Below are 16625 nucleotides of genomic sequence, written 5' to 3' on the forward strand. Positions count from 1 at the left end.
CTGCAAAATGTTCGTGGGTACCGAATGCATAAAGATAATGCAACTTGAGATCTCCCTCTCAGGGCATTGTAGGGTTTCTGAGAGTTAGCGTCAAAACTGCCATCTTTTGTTTCTATTTTTAAGTTACCACTGTCATGTGCGTTAGCGTGCGTCTGTCCGTGACTCTCAGCCGTGTGTTTGTGGGGTGGGATGTTTGCATGACGGTCCTTGTGCTTGCAGAGAGCCCGTCACATTGCACACGGGGGACTTGGAGGACCCGTCCAGCTGCTTCACGTTCCCGTCCACAGGTGAGTAGGCAGGGAAGGCTCGCAAGCTGGGCCGGCCTCACGCTCCAGGGGCTCCCGGGTTTCAGGGGAGCAGAAGGCAGGCATTACAGCAGCCTCGCAGTCCCCTTTAACTCTCCAGGCTCGTTTCCTACCCCTCCCCCGCCCCCCAGTCTGCTTCATCCTCCCTGGAATCGTTCCTTCAGCAGACCAGGCACCAGGCGGCTTCTCTCCTAAGGCCTTTACCCCACTGTTCCTTGCGTGTTGCTAATTCCCCAGCTACACTAAAGCCGTCGCCCTGATGTCACCACGCGGTGAGACTACTCTAACCTCCCTCTGGAAAACTGTAGCTCTGCTATACTGCCACTCACCCTCTTTCTTCCTGTAAATCACACTTAGTATTTTTTAATATGTACCTTACTAATTTATGTTGTTCGTAAAGATGACTGTGTTAGCACGCGCCAGACAAAAGCTGCACGAGGGCAAATGTCTGCAATTGTCTGGTTTCCTGATACATCCCAGGAATGTAGCAGGTGCTCAGTAAATACTTACTGAACGGATGAAAAGAAAGAATGGAGACAGATGGTTCTTTTCATAATTTCCAAAGAGTATAATCCTGTCTGTAAAATAAGGAGGGCAAGGAAGAAATTGAAAGAAAACGGAATCTGTTGAAAAGCAAAATGGCATCACAGAGATGAAATGGAAGAGAAAGATAAAAACATTCCAGGAGAAAACCCTAGGAAAAGTAAGAGTAGGATAGGCATGACTGAAATCACACAGACTTGATGGGCCTCTAGAGAAAATTACACAAAAAGAAAGATGAAAAATAATTACAGAGAGTATATTAGATTTGGAAGGTATAATTAGTCTTCCTATAGAAGAGAATAAGACGAATGAGAAAGAATGAAACTGAAGATGATAGTAATTCACCAAAAGTTTAGCTAATTCTGGACAGTAGTCATGTAAATACAGAAAATTGAGGTATGAAGTGAAAGAGATGGGAGAAAGATAAGTTTCTGGGTTTTCTTTTTTTTTTAATAGAAGATTGTAAACCTATATCTGAAATCAAAACATAGGTTTTTTTTTAAAAAGATTTTATTTATTTATTTGACAGATCACAAATAGGCAGAGAGGCAGGCAGAGAGAGAGGAGGAAGCAGGCTCCCTGCTGAGCAGAGAGCCCGATGTGGGACTCCATCCCAGGACTCTGGGATCATGACCTGAGCCGAAGGCAGAGGCTTAAACCCACTGAGCCACCCAGGCGCCCCTAGGATCTGTATTTTTTTCTCTTGGTTTTCTGTCATGTCATTTTGCCCCTTCTGTGCCTGGCTATTTTTGTTGTATGATAGACACACTTGAAAAATTATACAGATAGTCTGAGGCCTAGAATGAGGTTGCCTTCTTCCAGATAGCATCCGTGCTAGACAACCAAGAACACTATAATCCCAGATCAATTTAATCCGGTCAGGAATTAAGATAATTTGAAGCTGGGCCTCTGGATCCCCAAGGGCAAGTCTTACTCCTTTGCTGTTCGAACCCGAAGCCTTGGGTATTTATCAGGACATCTCCTCACCACTATCACTTGGGAACATTTTCTCATGAAAGTTTGACTTTTTAAGAGGTGCAATATACTATTTTTAATTAATTCTCTACTTTTGCTTCTGCTTTTGTTCTTGCCAAATTTTAGCAAGTCCGTCTGTGAAAAATTCAGCTTCTCGATCATTCCATTCGTCTCCTAAGAAGTCCCCGGTTCACTCACTGCTCACTAGTTCGGTTGAAGACTCAGTGGGTTCCACACCCCAGTACAGGTCCACGAAACCTGTGCATTCGTCTGATTCTGTTAAAGGTAAGAGTGGTCTGGTACCACTGAGGAGACTGACTTCCTTCCCTGGTGAATTGAAAGTTCTTTTCCGCAATCAGAATTAGTAAGATTTCACGTGGTGTCCTTACGACGCCGTGTTACTGAAGTGGGTCTCATTTAACAAAATAGCTGTCGTGCGTGTGCACACTCATGTGCGTGCACGCTCACGCTCTCGCCTGAATAGATAATATTCTACGTGGATATTGTCTCTTCCTTTCTCTGACATGAGTAATGAAATGTCCCTTCCTATTTTACTGTAAGATTTGGGGTCTTTTTTTTTTTATGCTGTGACTTTTCTTACATTCTCTAAAACCGTGGCTCTCTTCCGTCTCCACCTTTGTAAGCGCAAGTATCTCTCATACAAACTTGTCAAAAATGTCCTCATTTTAAAAATTTTAAGCCCATTTGTTATTTGCTAAGACAGATGAGAAAGATGGTTTGATTTAGGTTGAAGTGCATGACTAAGTGGATGCTAGGTATTGTATGTACGTGTTGGACTGAACTTGGGATGTTTTTCCCGTCACGATGGCCACGCAGACACTGCAGTGCTCTCTGGCCTCGCTCCTCTTGGCACGGGACCAGCTGGGCAAGTTGTCGCATCACTGGTCAGTCAGTTCTTAGTCTTGAGAAACCCTCTGCCTCACGCTTTATGGATCCCCCAAAATAGGAACACCAAAGCCTAATCACAGATTTTAACATATGTTCTTTTTCACTGTCTTTTTTCTGCATTTTGTTCCTCCTTCCTCTCATGTTTCTAAGTTATCCTTTAGTATTTTAAAAAACTTTAAAGCAGCAAATTCTTTCACTCCTAGAGCAGTGACTTGCAGGAGTATAACAACGCTTCTGGTTACCTCATTATTAACTCGTGATTACACACCAGCCTGGAATTTTTTTCTGTTTTCAGATACTCGTCAAACACCATGTATTATTTAGTGAAAACCTCCGAGTAACTGTTTTTCATCCTTTTGAACTAAACTAATTCTTAGATGATTGCCTTCAATACCAATATCTATATGGAAAAGGTATTTTGTGGGTAGGAAAATGAGCCACCAAAAAAATAGTCTCAAGATTATACAGCAATCAGGGACTAAGATCAAATGAAAACTTCAAGATTGCCAATCAGTCTTTTTTGAGACTGGCAAAACTTAGCACACTGCTTAGGGCTTAGCTGGCATGCTTCCGGCCCCCTTCACCTGCCGCCGCCACATTCATTCCAGGGTCACTGTGGCCAAGTCAGCGTCTGCACCGTCTCTCCCGCCGTATAACACTGTCCTCATTCCGGGCACAGCCACTAACATGGGCACTGGTCTCACGCGCATTCAAAATCATTGCCATGGTCAGTATTAAATCTTTCTCTTCCAAATCCTACATAAACGGAGATACTCAGGTTTGGTCTGAAAAGCTGTAATTCATAATGCAGAATGTATCATTAAATTTAAAGTATTCCTCTCTTTCATCCCATTTAATGCTATGTAAATAATAATAAATCAGATCAGTTTGAAACAGATAAGCTAGTATTGCAATATTTAGATAAAACACTTTTTTTATGTCTTAAAGTTTCCGTTATTTTAAATGAAAGCTTGTTTAACCTGTAATTAAGATTCCTAAAATACCAGATAAACTTTTAATATCACATCTAAGCAATTTTCTAACAGCTTCACAGTCTCAGCCAATAGAAACGACAGGAAAAACGTGCAGGAAGCTTCAGAACAGACTGGAAAGCTTGCAGACTCTTGTAGAAGATTTACAGATGAAGAACCAAGGTACTGTGTACATTTCAGACAGAGCTTCCTGGCTCGAAAGAATCCTCACCTCCCCTTCCGGTTAAGCCTCCTACCTATAGAGCCGCCGAAGAGGATACTGAATAAGCAGTTGGAAACCCTAGCCAAAATGCAAAGGTCTTAGCCACGACTAACCCCGGCGTTCACTGTGCAACCCCGGCCAGGTCACCTAAGCCTCGCTCCACTCTGTCGTCTAATAGGGGTGAGAACACTGCTGACCAGCCCTCAGCAGGACAAGTTTTGAGCAGTTTTCACGTGAGATTTGCCCACACACTGTCCTTCTTGTCCCCGTGAGGTGTGTACGCAAGCATTGGTGTGCACACCGATGTCCCTGTGAGGTGTGTGGCCAGGATAACCTTGCAGTTGATAGCTAGAAGGCAAAAGATCCTCACTGCACCTTCCCCAGGATTTAAGTTAGCGTAGGCGAGAAGAGACTGTGCCAGCACGTGAATCGTTAAACAAAAGGAGAAACTACTTTTAAACGTGCTAAAGCTATTTGAATGAGAAACCGTCGTACTCTGCCGGTGGGAGGCAACTTCGGGGGCACAAGTTCTAAGTGGACGTTCCTGTGCAGGTGGGAGCTTACGGATTTGTTCTGGGATTTGGGAGCGCTATCCCATTTTACGTTTTCCTGGTATAAATTCATGAATCCAGGAGCCTTTGTCAGAGAGAAATAATTTTGGAGTATACTTGTTTTTCTGAGCCTGTCTTTCCATCTCTAGGGACTATAAGTTGCTAGATGAAGGATAATAAATATTTTTCTAAGGACAATTCCTTCTCAAGTAAATTGAACTTTATTAAAAGTAACAGTTGCGCTTAGTGTTTACTGAGCACTTACTATGTGCCAGGCCCTGTACTCCGTGCCTGACTTCCGTTTTCTTTACGTGAGTCTCCCAGCAATGCTGGGAGGCGGGTACTGGTATCAGGTCCTTTGAAAAGGAGGAAACTGAAGATCACATCGCAGTCGGTCAGTAAGTTCTAAGTCGCACACTGAGGAGTAGAGTGGGGCTTGGTCAGCAATTGCTGATTCCAAAGCCCACATTTTTTTTAATATGCTAAGACGATACCAAATTGTTAGTAGGGAAAACTCCAAATCCCTTCTAATAATCCCAGATCCCTGTGTATGTACACCAAGAAAAGCATTTGATTTTAAGCCTATTGTGTTTTTTTAAAGGATGCATTATCTTACTGGCCCCATTTTATTCACATTTGACTTCATTTCTGAGTATATATTTGAGTATGTACTCAGTATAAGAATGTAATGATCCAAATGGGAGACATATTGTATCTTTTAAAAAATAAAAAGACCTTTTTATGTGATGCATTGTCTGGATGGAATGTCTCTTGGAAATCATGAAACAGATATTTTGGAGAGAATTTTGGTAGCCTTAATCAAAATTTAAATTGTGCATATGATTTGACCCAGAAATTCCACTTTCAGCAATTAATTCAAGAAAAAAATTGTACAAACACACAAAAGCCAGTTTACAAATAGCCTTGTCTGTAAATGAAATAAGCAGTTTTTTAATTGAAGTAGCCAACATATGGTACATCATTAGTTTCAGAGGTGGTGGTCAACAGTTCATCAGTTGCGTAGAACACCCAGTGCTCATCCCATCTCGCGCCCTCCTCCATGCCCGTCACCCAGTTAACCCAGCCCCACCCACCTCCTCCCCGGCGACCCTCAGCTTGTTTCTTAGAGTTAAGAGTCTCTCATGGTTTGTCTCCCTCTCTGATGACTTCCCATCCAGTTTTCCTTCCCTTCCCTTACGATCCTCCACACTGAGAGAGCAGCTTCTCTACTGAAGTGTGGCTGACAATGTCGTCTTAGTTTCGGCACCAACACAGTGGTCAGCTTCTCTGGGCTGTGCTCACCGCAAGTGTAGCTACCGCCTGTCACCCGCCACGCAATGCCATTACGATACCATTCACTCTGTTCCCTGCGCTGTACCTGCCATCCCCACGACTGATTCACTCCGTAGTCAGAAGCACGAGAAATCAACCTTTTAAAATTTTATTTACTAACATGTCGGTACATCCGTATAATGGAACACTGTGCGGTCATAACAAAACATGAGTTGAACTGGAAAAATATTGACGTTTTTCTATAAGAACAACAACTTATACCACATATTTCCATTTGTGTAAAGCCGAGTGTGTGTGTGTGTGCACGTGTGTGCTTGTACACGAATATACTCACCAAACTGTCTTCCGTGATGACCGCTGAGGGGGTTCAGTCAGCAAACTGGGGGAGCAGAGCCCAATACTGACCTTCACCCTCGTCTCTCACGGTACCCTTCTGAGGGGTTCAGCTTACTTCCAGTTAGTGTGTATAACTTCCGCAATCTTATGCTCACTTAAATCAACTGAAAGAGTAAAGATTTACCCTTATTAGCTCTTTAATATCAATCTCTTAAAAAATACGCTACTTTGAAATGTTTAAGAACTTCCTGAGCTCAGAATGTATTTATTCCATAGTAGCAAGCTGACCTTTTAAGAAGCACATTATAGAATTTAAACCCGGAGTAGATGTTGCTAATCTAACTTTGTTTTGTCAACATTTTCAGCAATGTCTTCAATGATCAGAAATCAAGAAAAGAGGATACAGAAAGTGAAAGACCAGGAAAAAATGTTACTAAAATGATACATTGTTTGCCTCCTCTTTACAGAGGAAGGAGGCCCAATTAATTGTGGTGTTGCTTATAATTAGTGCCCTGTGTACTTTTTTCTTTTTATGTGAAAATTTAATAAAAGATACCCTGTCCTGTAAACTCTATTTTGAAATAAACTATTCTTGAATGCTCCCATAGTTAAACTTTACACCGTTCTAGCCAGACGTGAAAGAGATGCGTACCTTGTAAGGTATGAACCGGTGCTCAGACCAGTGTGCCGGAATAATTATGTTTTCGTTATCTTCACTGGTGCTTAAGCAATACTTACTGTTTTCGGCTTTAAAAAAAAAAACTCACATTTGTGAACATTTGTACATTTGTAAATATTTGTGTACATTTGAAACATGTACATTGAAATATGTACACTTAAAATTTCATGACTTTTGAAATATGTACATTTGAAACATAGACATTGTGAACATTTGTGTACATTTGTAAAATCTGTGGTATAATGGCCAGAGCAAAAGGACAGACTCCGGTGTACTGGCGGGGATTCCTTCTGTGACCCTGAACTCACTGTTCCATCTTTATCGATGAATGTCATCAGATAACAACATCAGGGCCCCTATGAAACTGTTGGAAAGGTTTCTCTCTCACATAGTAATAACTACAAAGAAAAGGGAACAAACGTGTTCTTCAGCCAGTGGGTAACTTCTAGTTAGAAGCTGGCCTCGATTAGATTTTCTTAGATTGAGGATTTGTGCGAGGAGCGTCTTCTGACTGTTCTCTGCAGACACCAGCCAGCCGGCCTAGGGGTCAGCTCGATCCTCGCACCGGCTACCCGCAGTCAGTGCCAGATTCTCTGGGCTCCAGGGTTCAGCCCCCCAAGACTGTCCCCCACTTGGGATGCAGGCGCGCGGCTGGACCACCCGGGCTTCAAAACCACCTGCTCCGAATCGGGGTTCCCCGCACCCGTGCCTCCGTGTGTCCGATTTGCTAGAACAGATCACAGCACTCAGCAAGTGTTTTACTGAGTGTTACCGATGTGTTTGCAAGGAAGCGCCCCGGAGCGGTGAACGGGGAGAGATGCGCCTGGCAAAGTGAGACAGTCCCATCCGAGAAGCCTTCACATCCTCTCGGGCACTTCGTCCTCCCCAGAAGCTGGATGTGTTTGCCCACCTGGAAGCTCTGCAGTCTCCTCCAGGGCTTGATCAGCCACCCACCACCCGCCCTGTCCCCTTAGGGGAGCTTTCAGCCGCACCCCGTAATCAGTCTCTCTGGTCTTCCTGCCCAGACCGCAGGACAGTGTGGCGGACGTACGGCTGTCCAGAACAGTCCACACTCCCGGGCACAGCCCAGACCTCCGGATGCCCCACTGCCCTGCACGGGCTCTCGGGTCCTGCCTCTGCCCTCCTGTCTCCTGACGGCTTCTCGCTGGTCAGAGCAGTATGGGGCACTCTCTGGCCAGAAGCTTTACTTCACGCCCCTTCCATGAGCTGGGTCCGGTGGACAGGGAGGTCCTAGGGGATGGCAGAGCCTCAGCACAGAAGCAGCCTGGGTGACAAGGAGAGGTGCCCGGCTACCAGAAACACCCGCCGCTTATTAGTGAGCGAGAAACTGGCTTCTGCTGCAGGCTTTTTTTTTTAAAGATCTTATTTATTTGACAGAGATCACAAGTAGGCAGAGAGGCAGGCAGGGAGAGAGGAGGAAGCAGGCTCCCTGCGGAGCAGGGATGCGAGGCTCGATCCCAGGACCCTGAAACCATGACCTGGGCCGAAGGCAGGGCTTAACCCACCGTGCCTGGCGCCCCCTGCTGCAGCCTTCTTTAGGCGCCTGGTGTCTGCCTGTGATCCCAGCGGGCATCAGTCCTCACCAGTGCAGATCATCACCCAAACCCTCCCGTTTCTCTTCTAAATGGCAGCGTGGATGCTCTAAGCATGTCCAATTTTACAACAATTTTTTAAAATGCGCGGTTTAATACTGTATCTTACCTCAGTTGGTTTTACTGAAAGATTAATTTTTATTTCATCAGGTAACAGAATTGCTGGTCAAGATACTTTTATTGTAAATTGTTTTACCTTCAATTTTACCTAACAGAAATGTTGCGCATTCGGAGAAGTAAGGGTAAATGCCCTATGAAGATTTTACCGGTAGAATATGAAAGTCATCCTGAAGAGTATAAAACACATATGTGAATTTAACATACAAGTGCTATGAGCCAAAAATTATGTTCTTTTAAGCACTTCCTAATATATTTTCTATGGGGTTTATGCTCTTTTCAGCAAAGACCACCTATAACCAAGATTAAGCACTGTGTTTCGCCAAAAGATGTTATACTTATTACAAGCCGTTTTAACATATAAAAATTCAAGTACAGGTATGCATAATGTCCTTACGAACAAGGGTAGTTTTTTTTAAAAAAAATTCTAAAATGTTTTCTCCAAAGGGAGGAGAAAAATGGACCCCTCTTGCCTCTCGATGTTTGGTTTTTTTCTACGTATGTGTTATTAGTGGAGGAAAGTACAGGTATGATATTTTACCTATTATGGTACTAAGCTATTATGGTACTAAGGTTTAGACGAGTAATTCAGACACTTAATAAAGATATTAAAACTCAGATTTTATTTGTTCAGTTATAATAAAGTTTAAATGTTTTATTTCTTCTCAGAACAAAGATGTACTTCTGTATCCCTGTCCTGTTATAATTTTGTTATCCAAGATAGCTACTGGTCTGAAAGGAAAGGGCAGGAGAAATGATTGCTGTGGGCCAGTCCTATCAGTCTAGACCGGTGAGAGAGGAGGGGCAAGGAGAGAGATGGTCCTACAAAGGCCCTAGAGGTAGTGACAGCTGTGTCCTCCCCCTGTCCCCATTCCCACTCCCCATAGGCTGTACCTGGACCTCCCCGGCCTCTAGGACCATCACTCAGGACACATCGCTCAGTCTACACCCTAATCCCATTCCTGTTCCATCTCCTCTCGGGCTCCTCCCAATGACCGACTCTGACCAGGCCCTTTTTCTACACCAGTTTGCCATCATCAAGACAAAGACTTCCTCGCTACCTTCAATCCACAGCTAGCAGGTAAAATCAAGCAAAAAAAAAAAAAAAAGTCTTCGCATCCTTGCTAATCATATCTTGCGACCAGGTATTTCTGATCACAGTTGCATATGGCATTAATTATTTTTAAATATGAAGTGTGCATGTAGTAAGGAGAGTTTCTCCAGCTGTACCAATAGGAAAGCTGCTCTTTTCGAATGATGTTTGCTTCCCTCCCTGGGCTTGAGGAACAGCCAGACGCTCAAGCCTGAGCCCTCTGCAGCCAGGTGGCTTTGTGTGTGTCCTGGCCTGTCCACACTAGCAGCTTGGCCAGGTCACGCCCGGGAGGACAGAGCCCTGAAGTAACGATGGACCAGCAAAAACCCACGCATCAGGCCACGGGGAAAACAGCCATGCGCGCCGAAGCCATTACCTACATATGTATAGTTCTGCACATTAGACAAAAGCCACTGGCAAACCTGAAACAACTCCGATGGCTAAACTTGGAGTTCTGCTTCGTTTATCGAAAATCACTCAGTGTGCTCCGCAGACCTAGCCTCTGTCAGATTCTGCAGCAGCCTCTCCGGTACTTTGAAAAACGGACTCAGGGAATCCCCCACCACTTCTGAACTACTCTATCCTCACGGCCAGTGTCAAGGGACCTGTTGCTGCATTCTTCCCAGCGGGTGATCTCCCCGTTGTCTACCACTATGAACTTCCACGCCACCACCGTGTCTGCGGGCAGGGGCACGGAGCGGAACCAGAACCCATCCTCGCTACGCTGGAGTGCGATGTAGGACTTCCACCTCCCAAGACTCTCGTGGTCTCCGGTTACCGCCACGAGCTGGGAACCAGTGCTCGGCACATAATGGACCTGGAAGTGGATGCGGACTCGCTGAGACCCTAGAGATGCCGCTCCTGCCTTTTGTCGTCTCACGTCCACTTCCTGACCTCCTCTTCGGCCACAGTCCATTCCCTGGTTTGGACTTAACCCTGCAGCCTCAGGACTGCCACTCAAACTAACATCTCCGCAAGATGAGTGCCTGGACACCATTTCCCAGTCCTCGTTGTCCGCGCGGTCCTGATTGCTCAGCTGCGCGAGGCTCACCTCCTTGGCTCTGTCAATGACCAGGTTGCTAGAATACAGCTTTTCTGCAAAACAGGAAGCTACTTTAGCAATAGTCTCTCTTCCTTTCTGGAATCCCCATCCTCCTACAGGAGACTCAGGGCTTTCATTTCTTGAGACTTTAGAGTAACCCCGAGAGTTTCCAGTCTCAGATGTGGCCAGAGATTCCGGGTCTGGAAACCTTCCAGAAGGAACATGCTCTCTTGAACGGTCACAATCACTGTCTTTTCCAGAAGGACTCTGCAGTCTCCAAGTCGCTTCCTGCAAGTTACCATGGCCTGTGGTCTCTGAAACCAAACATCCGTTGCTTTCTTGAAGATGCTCTAAGAAACAAGAGGGAAAATGTAATGGTGTGAGGCAGTCCTTGCGAGAAAAAAGGCTGAGAAAATAGGTTTAGTTATTGAAGTCTTTACCACTCATCTATCTGTAGCTCGCAGAATCCATCCGACTCAAAGCAAGTTCTTAATTACAGAGTCAGACACTAACAGAGCCAACGGTCTGCTCTAAGAATATGCCTGTATATCTAGTAATAAAAGGCACAGCCGGGCGCCCACGCAAGAGCGTAAATGAAGTGGCAGGTTGAAGAGGCAGCCTTGTAACCCAGTCCTGGTCCTCGATGATCTCTGCCGTTCGGGCCATGCTGGCACGCAGCCGTGTTGTTCGGCTTCTAGCATCAAAAAATGCTGTTCCGCCTGCGGGGCAAAGATCCGCATGGCTACCCCACAGACCCTGAGAGGACACTTGTACTCTTAGCAACTGCGTGCAGACTGGGGATCAGCTCTCCCAGATGTGGGCAGATCCCCAGCTGCTGTCGCTGGGGCAGATACAGAGGACAGCGGGGCGTCACTGGGCCAGAGTTGGCGCTGGTGGGGGGAGACGCTGGTTTCTCCTTTGCCAACCCATATGCAGCAGGTACCTCTTCAACAAAAGGTGGGCTTTTCACATCCCCTCCCACTGTACACTTTAAAAAAAAAAATGTTCTAGTGCACAATCCAAGCTCCCTAAAAGCTGTTTCCTTCTTGGCCGTCAGTCTGAATAGCTCCCTACAAGATCGAAATCTCCAAAGTCATACAGTCAGCACAGGCGGGGGTTTTCTCTTGGGATTAGGGGTTGGCCTTGTCTAATTTCATCTCTTTTTAATGGTTCTGTTGTGAGACGTAATATTTCCCGGAATTCCCAATCTTCCAACCTAAAACACGAGGCTGGTTTTCAGCCGAAGATAAATGAGCTCTTTGCTCATCCCAGATCAACCAGAGGGAAAACACGGAGGCAGATTTTCAAAGGGCTACAGAGGCTCCACTAAAAATAAAGCTCCCGATGTCATTCTCACCGGCGGCTGGAGTCCAGGCATGGGCAGCTGGCCGAGCGAGGGCCCTGGAAGCGAAGGTTTTCTGCCAGGGCTCTCACTTGGGCTAGTCACAGTCGCTCACATGTACACACACAGCTCGGACGTCAATTCTGCTCGTCGGAGTTGGGTCCCCTGTTGGGAACCTTCCCTGGCTACCAGACACCCCTGCCCCGTCAGCGCCCACAGCTCTGAAATGAGCGGCCAGCACCCAGCCCTAAGGCTTCGGCTGAGGCCTTCGTGGCCAGAGACCCAACTTGAACTTTGCCTTCCTGACAGAAGCCTCCGGACAGCGGGAGGTGCTCACAGCCTGGGTGTTCCCAAACCCAGCTCTCCCCAGGGGTGAGGGATGGGAGGACGTGTGGCTACGGGATTGGGGCTGAGAAAGTGTCCCTGCTCGGTGGGAGATCGAAGAGGGTCCTAGGATCCCCGGATCCTCATAACTTCCTCCGGAAGGCCCGGCAGGGGCGCCCCGCTGCAGCCGCCCGCACTGCGCCAAGCGCCGCCGAGCGCAGGAGCCCATCCCCCCTGGACGGCCGGACACTCTGCCGGGCGCTGCCCTGGGACGCTGGGGCCGGAACCCCCCGGGCCTCGGCGGAGGCGAGCAACCTGCTCCGCGTGCGCCCCGGCCGGGGAAGATGCCGGCGTGCGGAGGGTGGAGCCCGGGGCGGGTCGGGCCCGGGGCGGGGGAGGCTGGCCCGCGGGAAAGCGCCCCGAGAAGAGCTCCGGGTGGGCTTCAGAGCCCCCGGCAGACCTGCCCTCGCGACGTGGGAGGGAGAGTACCTGGCTTGGCGACCAGCTCCCGCCCGGAGGGTCCGGGGCTCAGTCCCCCGGCGCCGCCCGGATCGCTCCCCGGGGCCGCAGCGTCCCCAGGAGGGGCGTCCTTCTGCTCCGCGTCCCGCAGCAGCCACACGAAGATCGCTCCGGCCAGGCCCCCTCCGACCAGCAGGGCGGACCAGACGGCGCCCATGGCTGAGAGGCTGCCGCTGCGGGGGCCGACGGCGAGGGACGCGGGCTCGGGTCCCGCCGGCACAGCCACACCGACCCCGCGGCCCCGGCGGCCGGCGCTCCTGCGCGGGGCGGGTCCTCGGCGCCTAAAACTCCGCGTCCCCAGCCCCGCCCCGCCCCCGCCCCGGGGATGCCGCCCCGTGCTCCGGCCGGGCGGGGACTCGCGCGCCCGCCTCCTCCCGCGCGCGCACGCCCGACCCCGCCCGGGGCTGGCAGGGGCGCGGACGCCGCGCTCGGCGTGTGGCCTGCGGGGAGAGCCCAGGGCGCCCGCCGCCGCCGCCAGCCCGGCCCGGCTCCGGCACCTCCGCGCCGCCTCCCGCAGCCTTCAGCCGGGCCGCCCAGACGCGGGTTCCGGGAACTCCGACGCGGGGGAGGCCCGCGTGCGTCCGGGACGCCGGGGTCTGGCTCCGGCTGGAGGTGCCGAGCCCGGGGGGGGAGGGGCGAGCCCTCTGGGCCTCCGGTCGGCCGCGCCCCTGCGCCCCGGTAAAATGAAAGGGCTGGGCCCGTCCGTCGGTGACCCCGTCTCGGCCACGTCCCGCCGTCCTTCCTCCGCGACCTCTTGCAGCCGCGTGTGGCTTGCACGTCGCGGGCCGCCGGGTGCGCCCCGGGACCGGCTCCCGCGGACCGGCTGACGAGTGGGGCCGCGGCCCCGGGCGCACGGTCTTCCCGGGCCTCCCCTGCGGACCGACGGCCTCCACACGGCCTCCAGCCGGCAGTGCGCGCGGCCGAGTCCCCGCCGTGTCCCTCGCCGGCAACGCGGTTCCCCCCGCAGCGACCGGGGTCGCCGCCGGCCTCACCGCCTGGAGCCGCGAGCGCACGGGCTCGCCGCGGCCGGACGAACCGCTCCGAACCGCTCCGGTGTGCGCCGCGCTCGGGCACGCAGCCCCGACCCGGCTCCTGGGGGGCCGCCGCGAGCCCCCTCGGGTCACCACCCCTCCGGGCCTGGGGCGGGGAGGGGACGGTGGGGGCGGGGCGGGGCCGTCTCCCCGGACGCCCGCGCAGGGAGAGTGGGGACAGGCGAAGCGCTGCAGATGCGGAGGTGGCAATGCCAGGAAGCGGGGAGCCGGGGGGCTTGTCCTGGGCCGGAAAATGAGTGCATGAGTGTGCAGACGGCCACGCGGATGACTGTCCTCCCCCCTCCCCCTCTACAGGTGTTCGCACAAGCCCCCTCTGCCCCGGGAGCCCTTCCCGGACAATCCCAAGTTCAACTGCAACCCCCTCCTCCCTTCACTCTCCTTTGCTTTATTTTTCTCCTTAGCATTCTCTCTCTTTTTTTTTCTTTCTAAGATACTATTTATTTATTTGAGTGAGTGAAAGAGAGCACAAGCCAGGGGCGGGGGAGAGGGAGAAGCAAGCTCCCCGCTGAGCAGAGAGACCCACGCAGGGCTTGATCCCAGGACCCTGAGATCATGACCTGAGCCAAAGGCAAAGGCTTAAAGGTCTGAGCCACCCAGGCTCCCTAGGGCGTCACTTCTAATACATTGTAAAATCCCGGATTTGTTCTGGTTGATTACTTTCCTTATCTTCAGGTAAACTACATGAAAGCAGAGTTTATTGTCCTTTGTTTTCTGCTGAATTCCCCGCACCCAGAACATTCCCAGAGTGGTCCCTCAACAAGCACAGGCTGAGTGAATGGATTAAACAGGCTGGAGCTTAATGCCATCTTCCTCATATAGGTTCTATTTGCCTTTTCTAGTGCAATGAGGATGCTATTTTTTCTTTTTTTGTCAAGTAGGTTTTATGTCTTTTTTTTTTTTTAATTTTTTTTTAGATTTTTATTTATTTATTTACTTGACAGAAAGAGATCACAAGTAGACAGAGAGGCAGGCAGAGAGAGAAGTAGGCTCCCTGCTGAGCAGAGAGCCCGATGCGGGACTCGATCCCAGGACCCTGAGATCATGACCTGAGCCGAAGGCAGCGGCTTAACCCACTGAGCCACCCAGGCGCCCCGGTTTTATGTCTTAATTAGGAAGTCAATGATGAACTTTTAAAGACCTCTAAAATTTAGGGGCTCCTAGGTGGCTCATTGGGTTAAGCCTCTGCCTTCTGCTCAGATCATGATCCCAGGGATCGAGCCCCCCCCCCATGGGGCTCTCTGCTCAGCAGGGAGCCTGCTTCCTCCTCTCTCTGCCTGCCTCTCTGCCTACTTGTGATCTCTCTCTGTCAAATATTAAAAAAAAAAAAATCTTTAAAAAGAAGGACCTCTAAAATTTAAAACCACTAACAACCACCCATTCATCTCAATCCAGAGAGCTTTAAGATAAAAAAAAAAAAATCTTGAGGTAAGTTGAAAATAATAAAAAGTGGTATCACTTTTAAGAAAGTGAATGTCACTATTAAAAAATAACCTTCTCATGGACTCTGTCTTAATCATTCATTCTTGAGTCATAAGATTATTATAGATCTAATTTTTAATAGAATTTTAAAGAAAATTTTAGAGTTATTGTATCTCCCTTTTTCAAAGTAAAACTTGATGTCCTAGGACAAGGACATAGAATGTTCTTGAATTTTACAAATTCTCAAGCCAACGGAGTGATTTTATAAATGTTATGAAAATCCTTGAATATTATATTTCCTCACGGAAAACCGTGAGCTGCTCATTGGTCAAAGTTTATCAGTGTACTCAGAAATGAAATCCCAGAGGATCTGTAAACTCATAGAAAGCAGCCCCACTATCCATTTCTAATAACTAGAAGGTTCTTAGTAAAGGCTTATTGTTGTCATCAATTGCTACTGATTAAAAATATAGCCAATAAATAATGCAATTCTTTCCACCCACCAGAATTCTTTTTCTATTATATCAGATTTCTCATGAAACATTTTTAAAAAACATTATTTGGCCTTCCTTTTGGCTTTTCCAAACTTAAATGTTGACTCATCGATTTGTGTTGCTGCTTTAAAAAGAAAAAAAAAAAGGCACTACTCCACTCACTACCGTATTTCTCGGAAGTCTGTGGCTACTTAATCCAAAACCGTGCTCACGGCACTAACTGGACCATGTTTATCACGATACGGTTGCAGACAGTGTTGCCTGTTTGTAGGAGTCCTTTGAGCCTAGCGAGACAGAAACAGAAAAGGAAGGCAATTCAGTAGAAACGGGAGGAACAATGCCTCTGGTGGGTTGTGTTCAACTGGAGGCGCTCGCAGGAAGCTGGAACCGGAGGCGTGTTGTTTCATGAGAGAGACTGGAAATTCCTCCCAGAGAGCGGCAGCAAAATCTATGGCAGAGATGAACGTTCCAAAGGGAAATCAAAATCAGCGCCCTTCAGCCCTTGGCGTAATTTCAAGGAGGAAGATTGGAAAGCCGCCTCCCTATGGCGACTTATGTTGCTATTATGTCTTTATATTATATTTTAGGGGTCAAAGTGCCCATTTTCTAATTCATTACTATTCTATTAATAGAGTATAAATAGATATAGGTATGTTATATATAAAATATATAGATATTTTTAAGTTAAATACATGATATGTACATATATATAATACACAAAATTTTAAAATATCCAATATTCATATCCATTATGCGTATGAACACAGATCAAAAGCAGCTTTGTTTGCAAAGCCAGGGGATGAAAGAGGATGGGAAGGAAGAGTT

At 48.5% G+C, this 16625-nt stretch overlaps 2 protein-coding genes across 2 annotated transcripts in view; one reads left to right on the forward strand and one right to left on the reverse strand.

The window, feature by feature from the left end:
* CCDC158 (coiled-coil domain containing 158) overlaps nucleotides 1-6868 on the forward strand; it is a 107652-nt gene extending 100784 nt beyond the window's left edge. The window contains exons 21-24 of the mRNA XM_045987555.1: nucleotides 220-287; nucleotides 1950-2108; nucleotides 3779-3886; nucleotides 6472-6868. Of these exons, the coding sequence (XP_045843511.1) occupies nucleotides 220-287; nucleotides 1950-2108; nucleotides 3779-3886; nucleotides 6472-6548 (412 nt within the window). The 3' untranslated portion in view covers nucleotides 6549-6868. The remainder of the gene's footprint in view (nucleotides 1-219; nucleotides 288-1949; nucleotides 2109-3778; nucleotides 3887-6471) is intronic.
* A 1177-nt stretch (nucleotides 6869-8045) lies between these two features.
* Nucleotides 8046-13138, reverse strand: STBD1 (starch binding domain 1). The gene is made up of 2 exons (XM_045984700.1): nucleotides 12806-13138; nucleotides 8046-11000 (listed from the first exon to the last, which is right to left on the reverse strand). The coding sequence occupies exons 1-2, from the start codon at nucleotides 12990-12992 to the stop codon at nucleotides 10156-10158; spliced, it is 1032 nt and encodes a 343-aa protein (XP_045840656.1). The 5' UTR covers nucleotides 12993-13138; the 3' UTR covers nucleotides 8046-10155.
* Nucleotides 13139-16625: the final 3487 nt, after the last annotated feature.

This window comes from Meles meles, chromosome 2 (genome assembly GCF_922984935.1).
Source record: "Meles meles chromosome 2, mMelMel3.1 paternal haplotype, whole genome shotgun sequence".
Classification (NCBI taxonomy): Eukaryota; Metazoa; Chordata; class Mammalia; order Carnivora; family Mustelidae; genus Meles; species Meles meles.

Excerpts from the sequence above, each read along its gene's own strand:
- STBD1 (XM_045984700.1), bottom strand. The coding sequence starts at position 12,992 with ATGGGCGCCGTCTGGTCCGCCCTGCTGGTCGGAGGGGGCCTGGCCGGA. Across the intron at positions 11,001-12,805 it reads GGAGCTGGTCGCCAAGCCAG|AGCATCTTCAAGAAAGCAAC; the intron begins GTACTCTCCCTC and ends CTTGTTTCTTAG.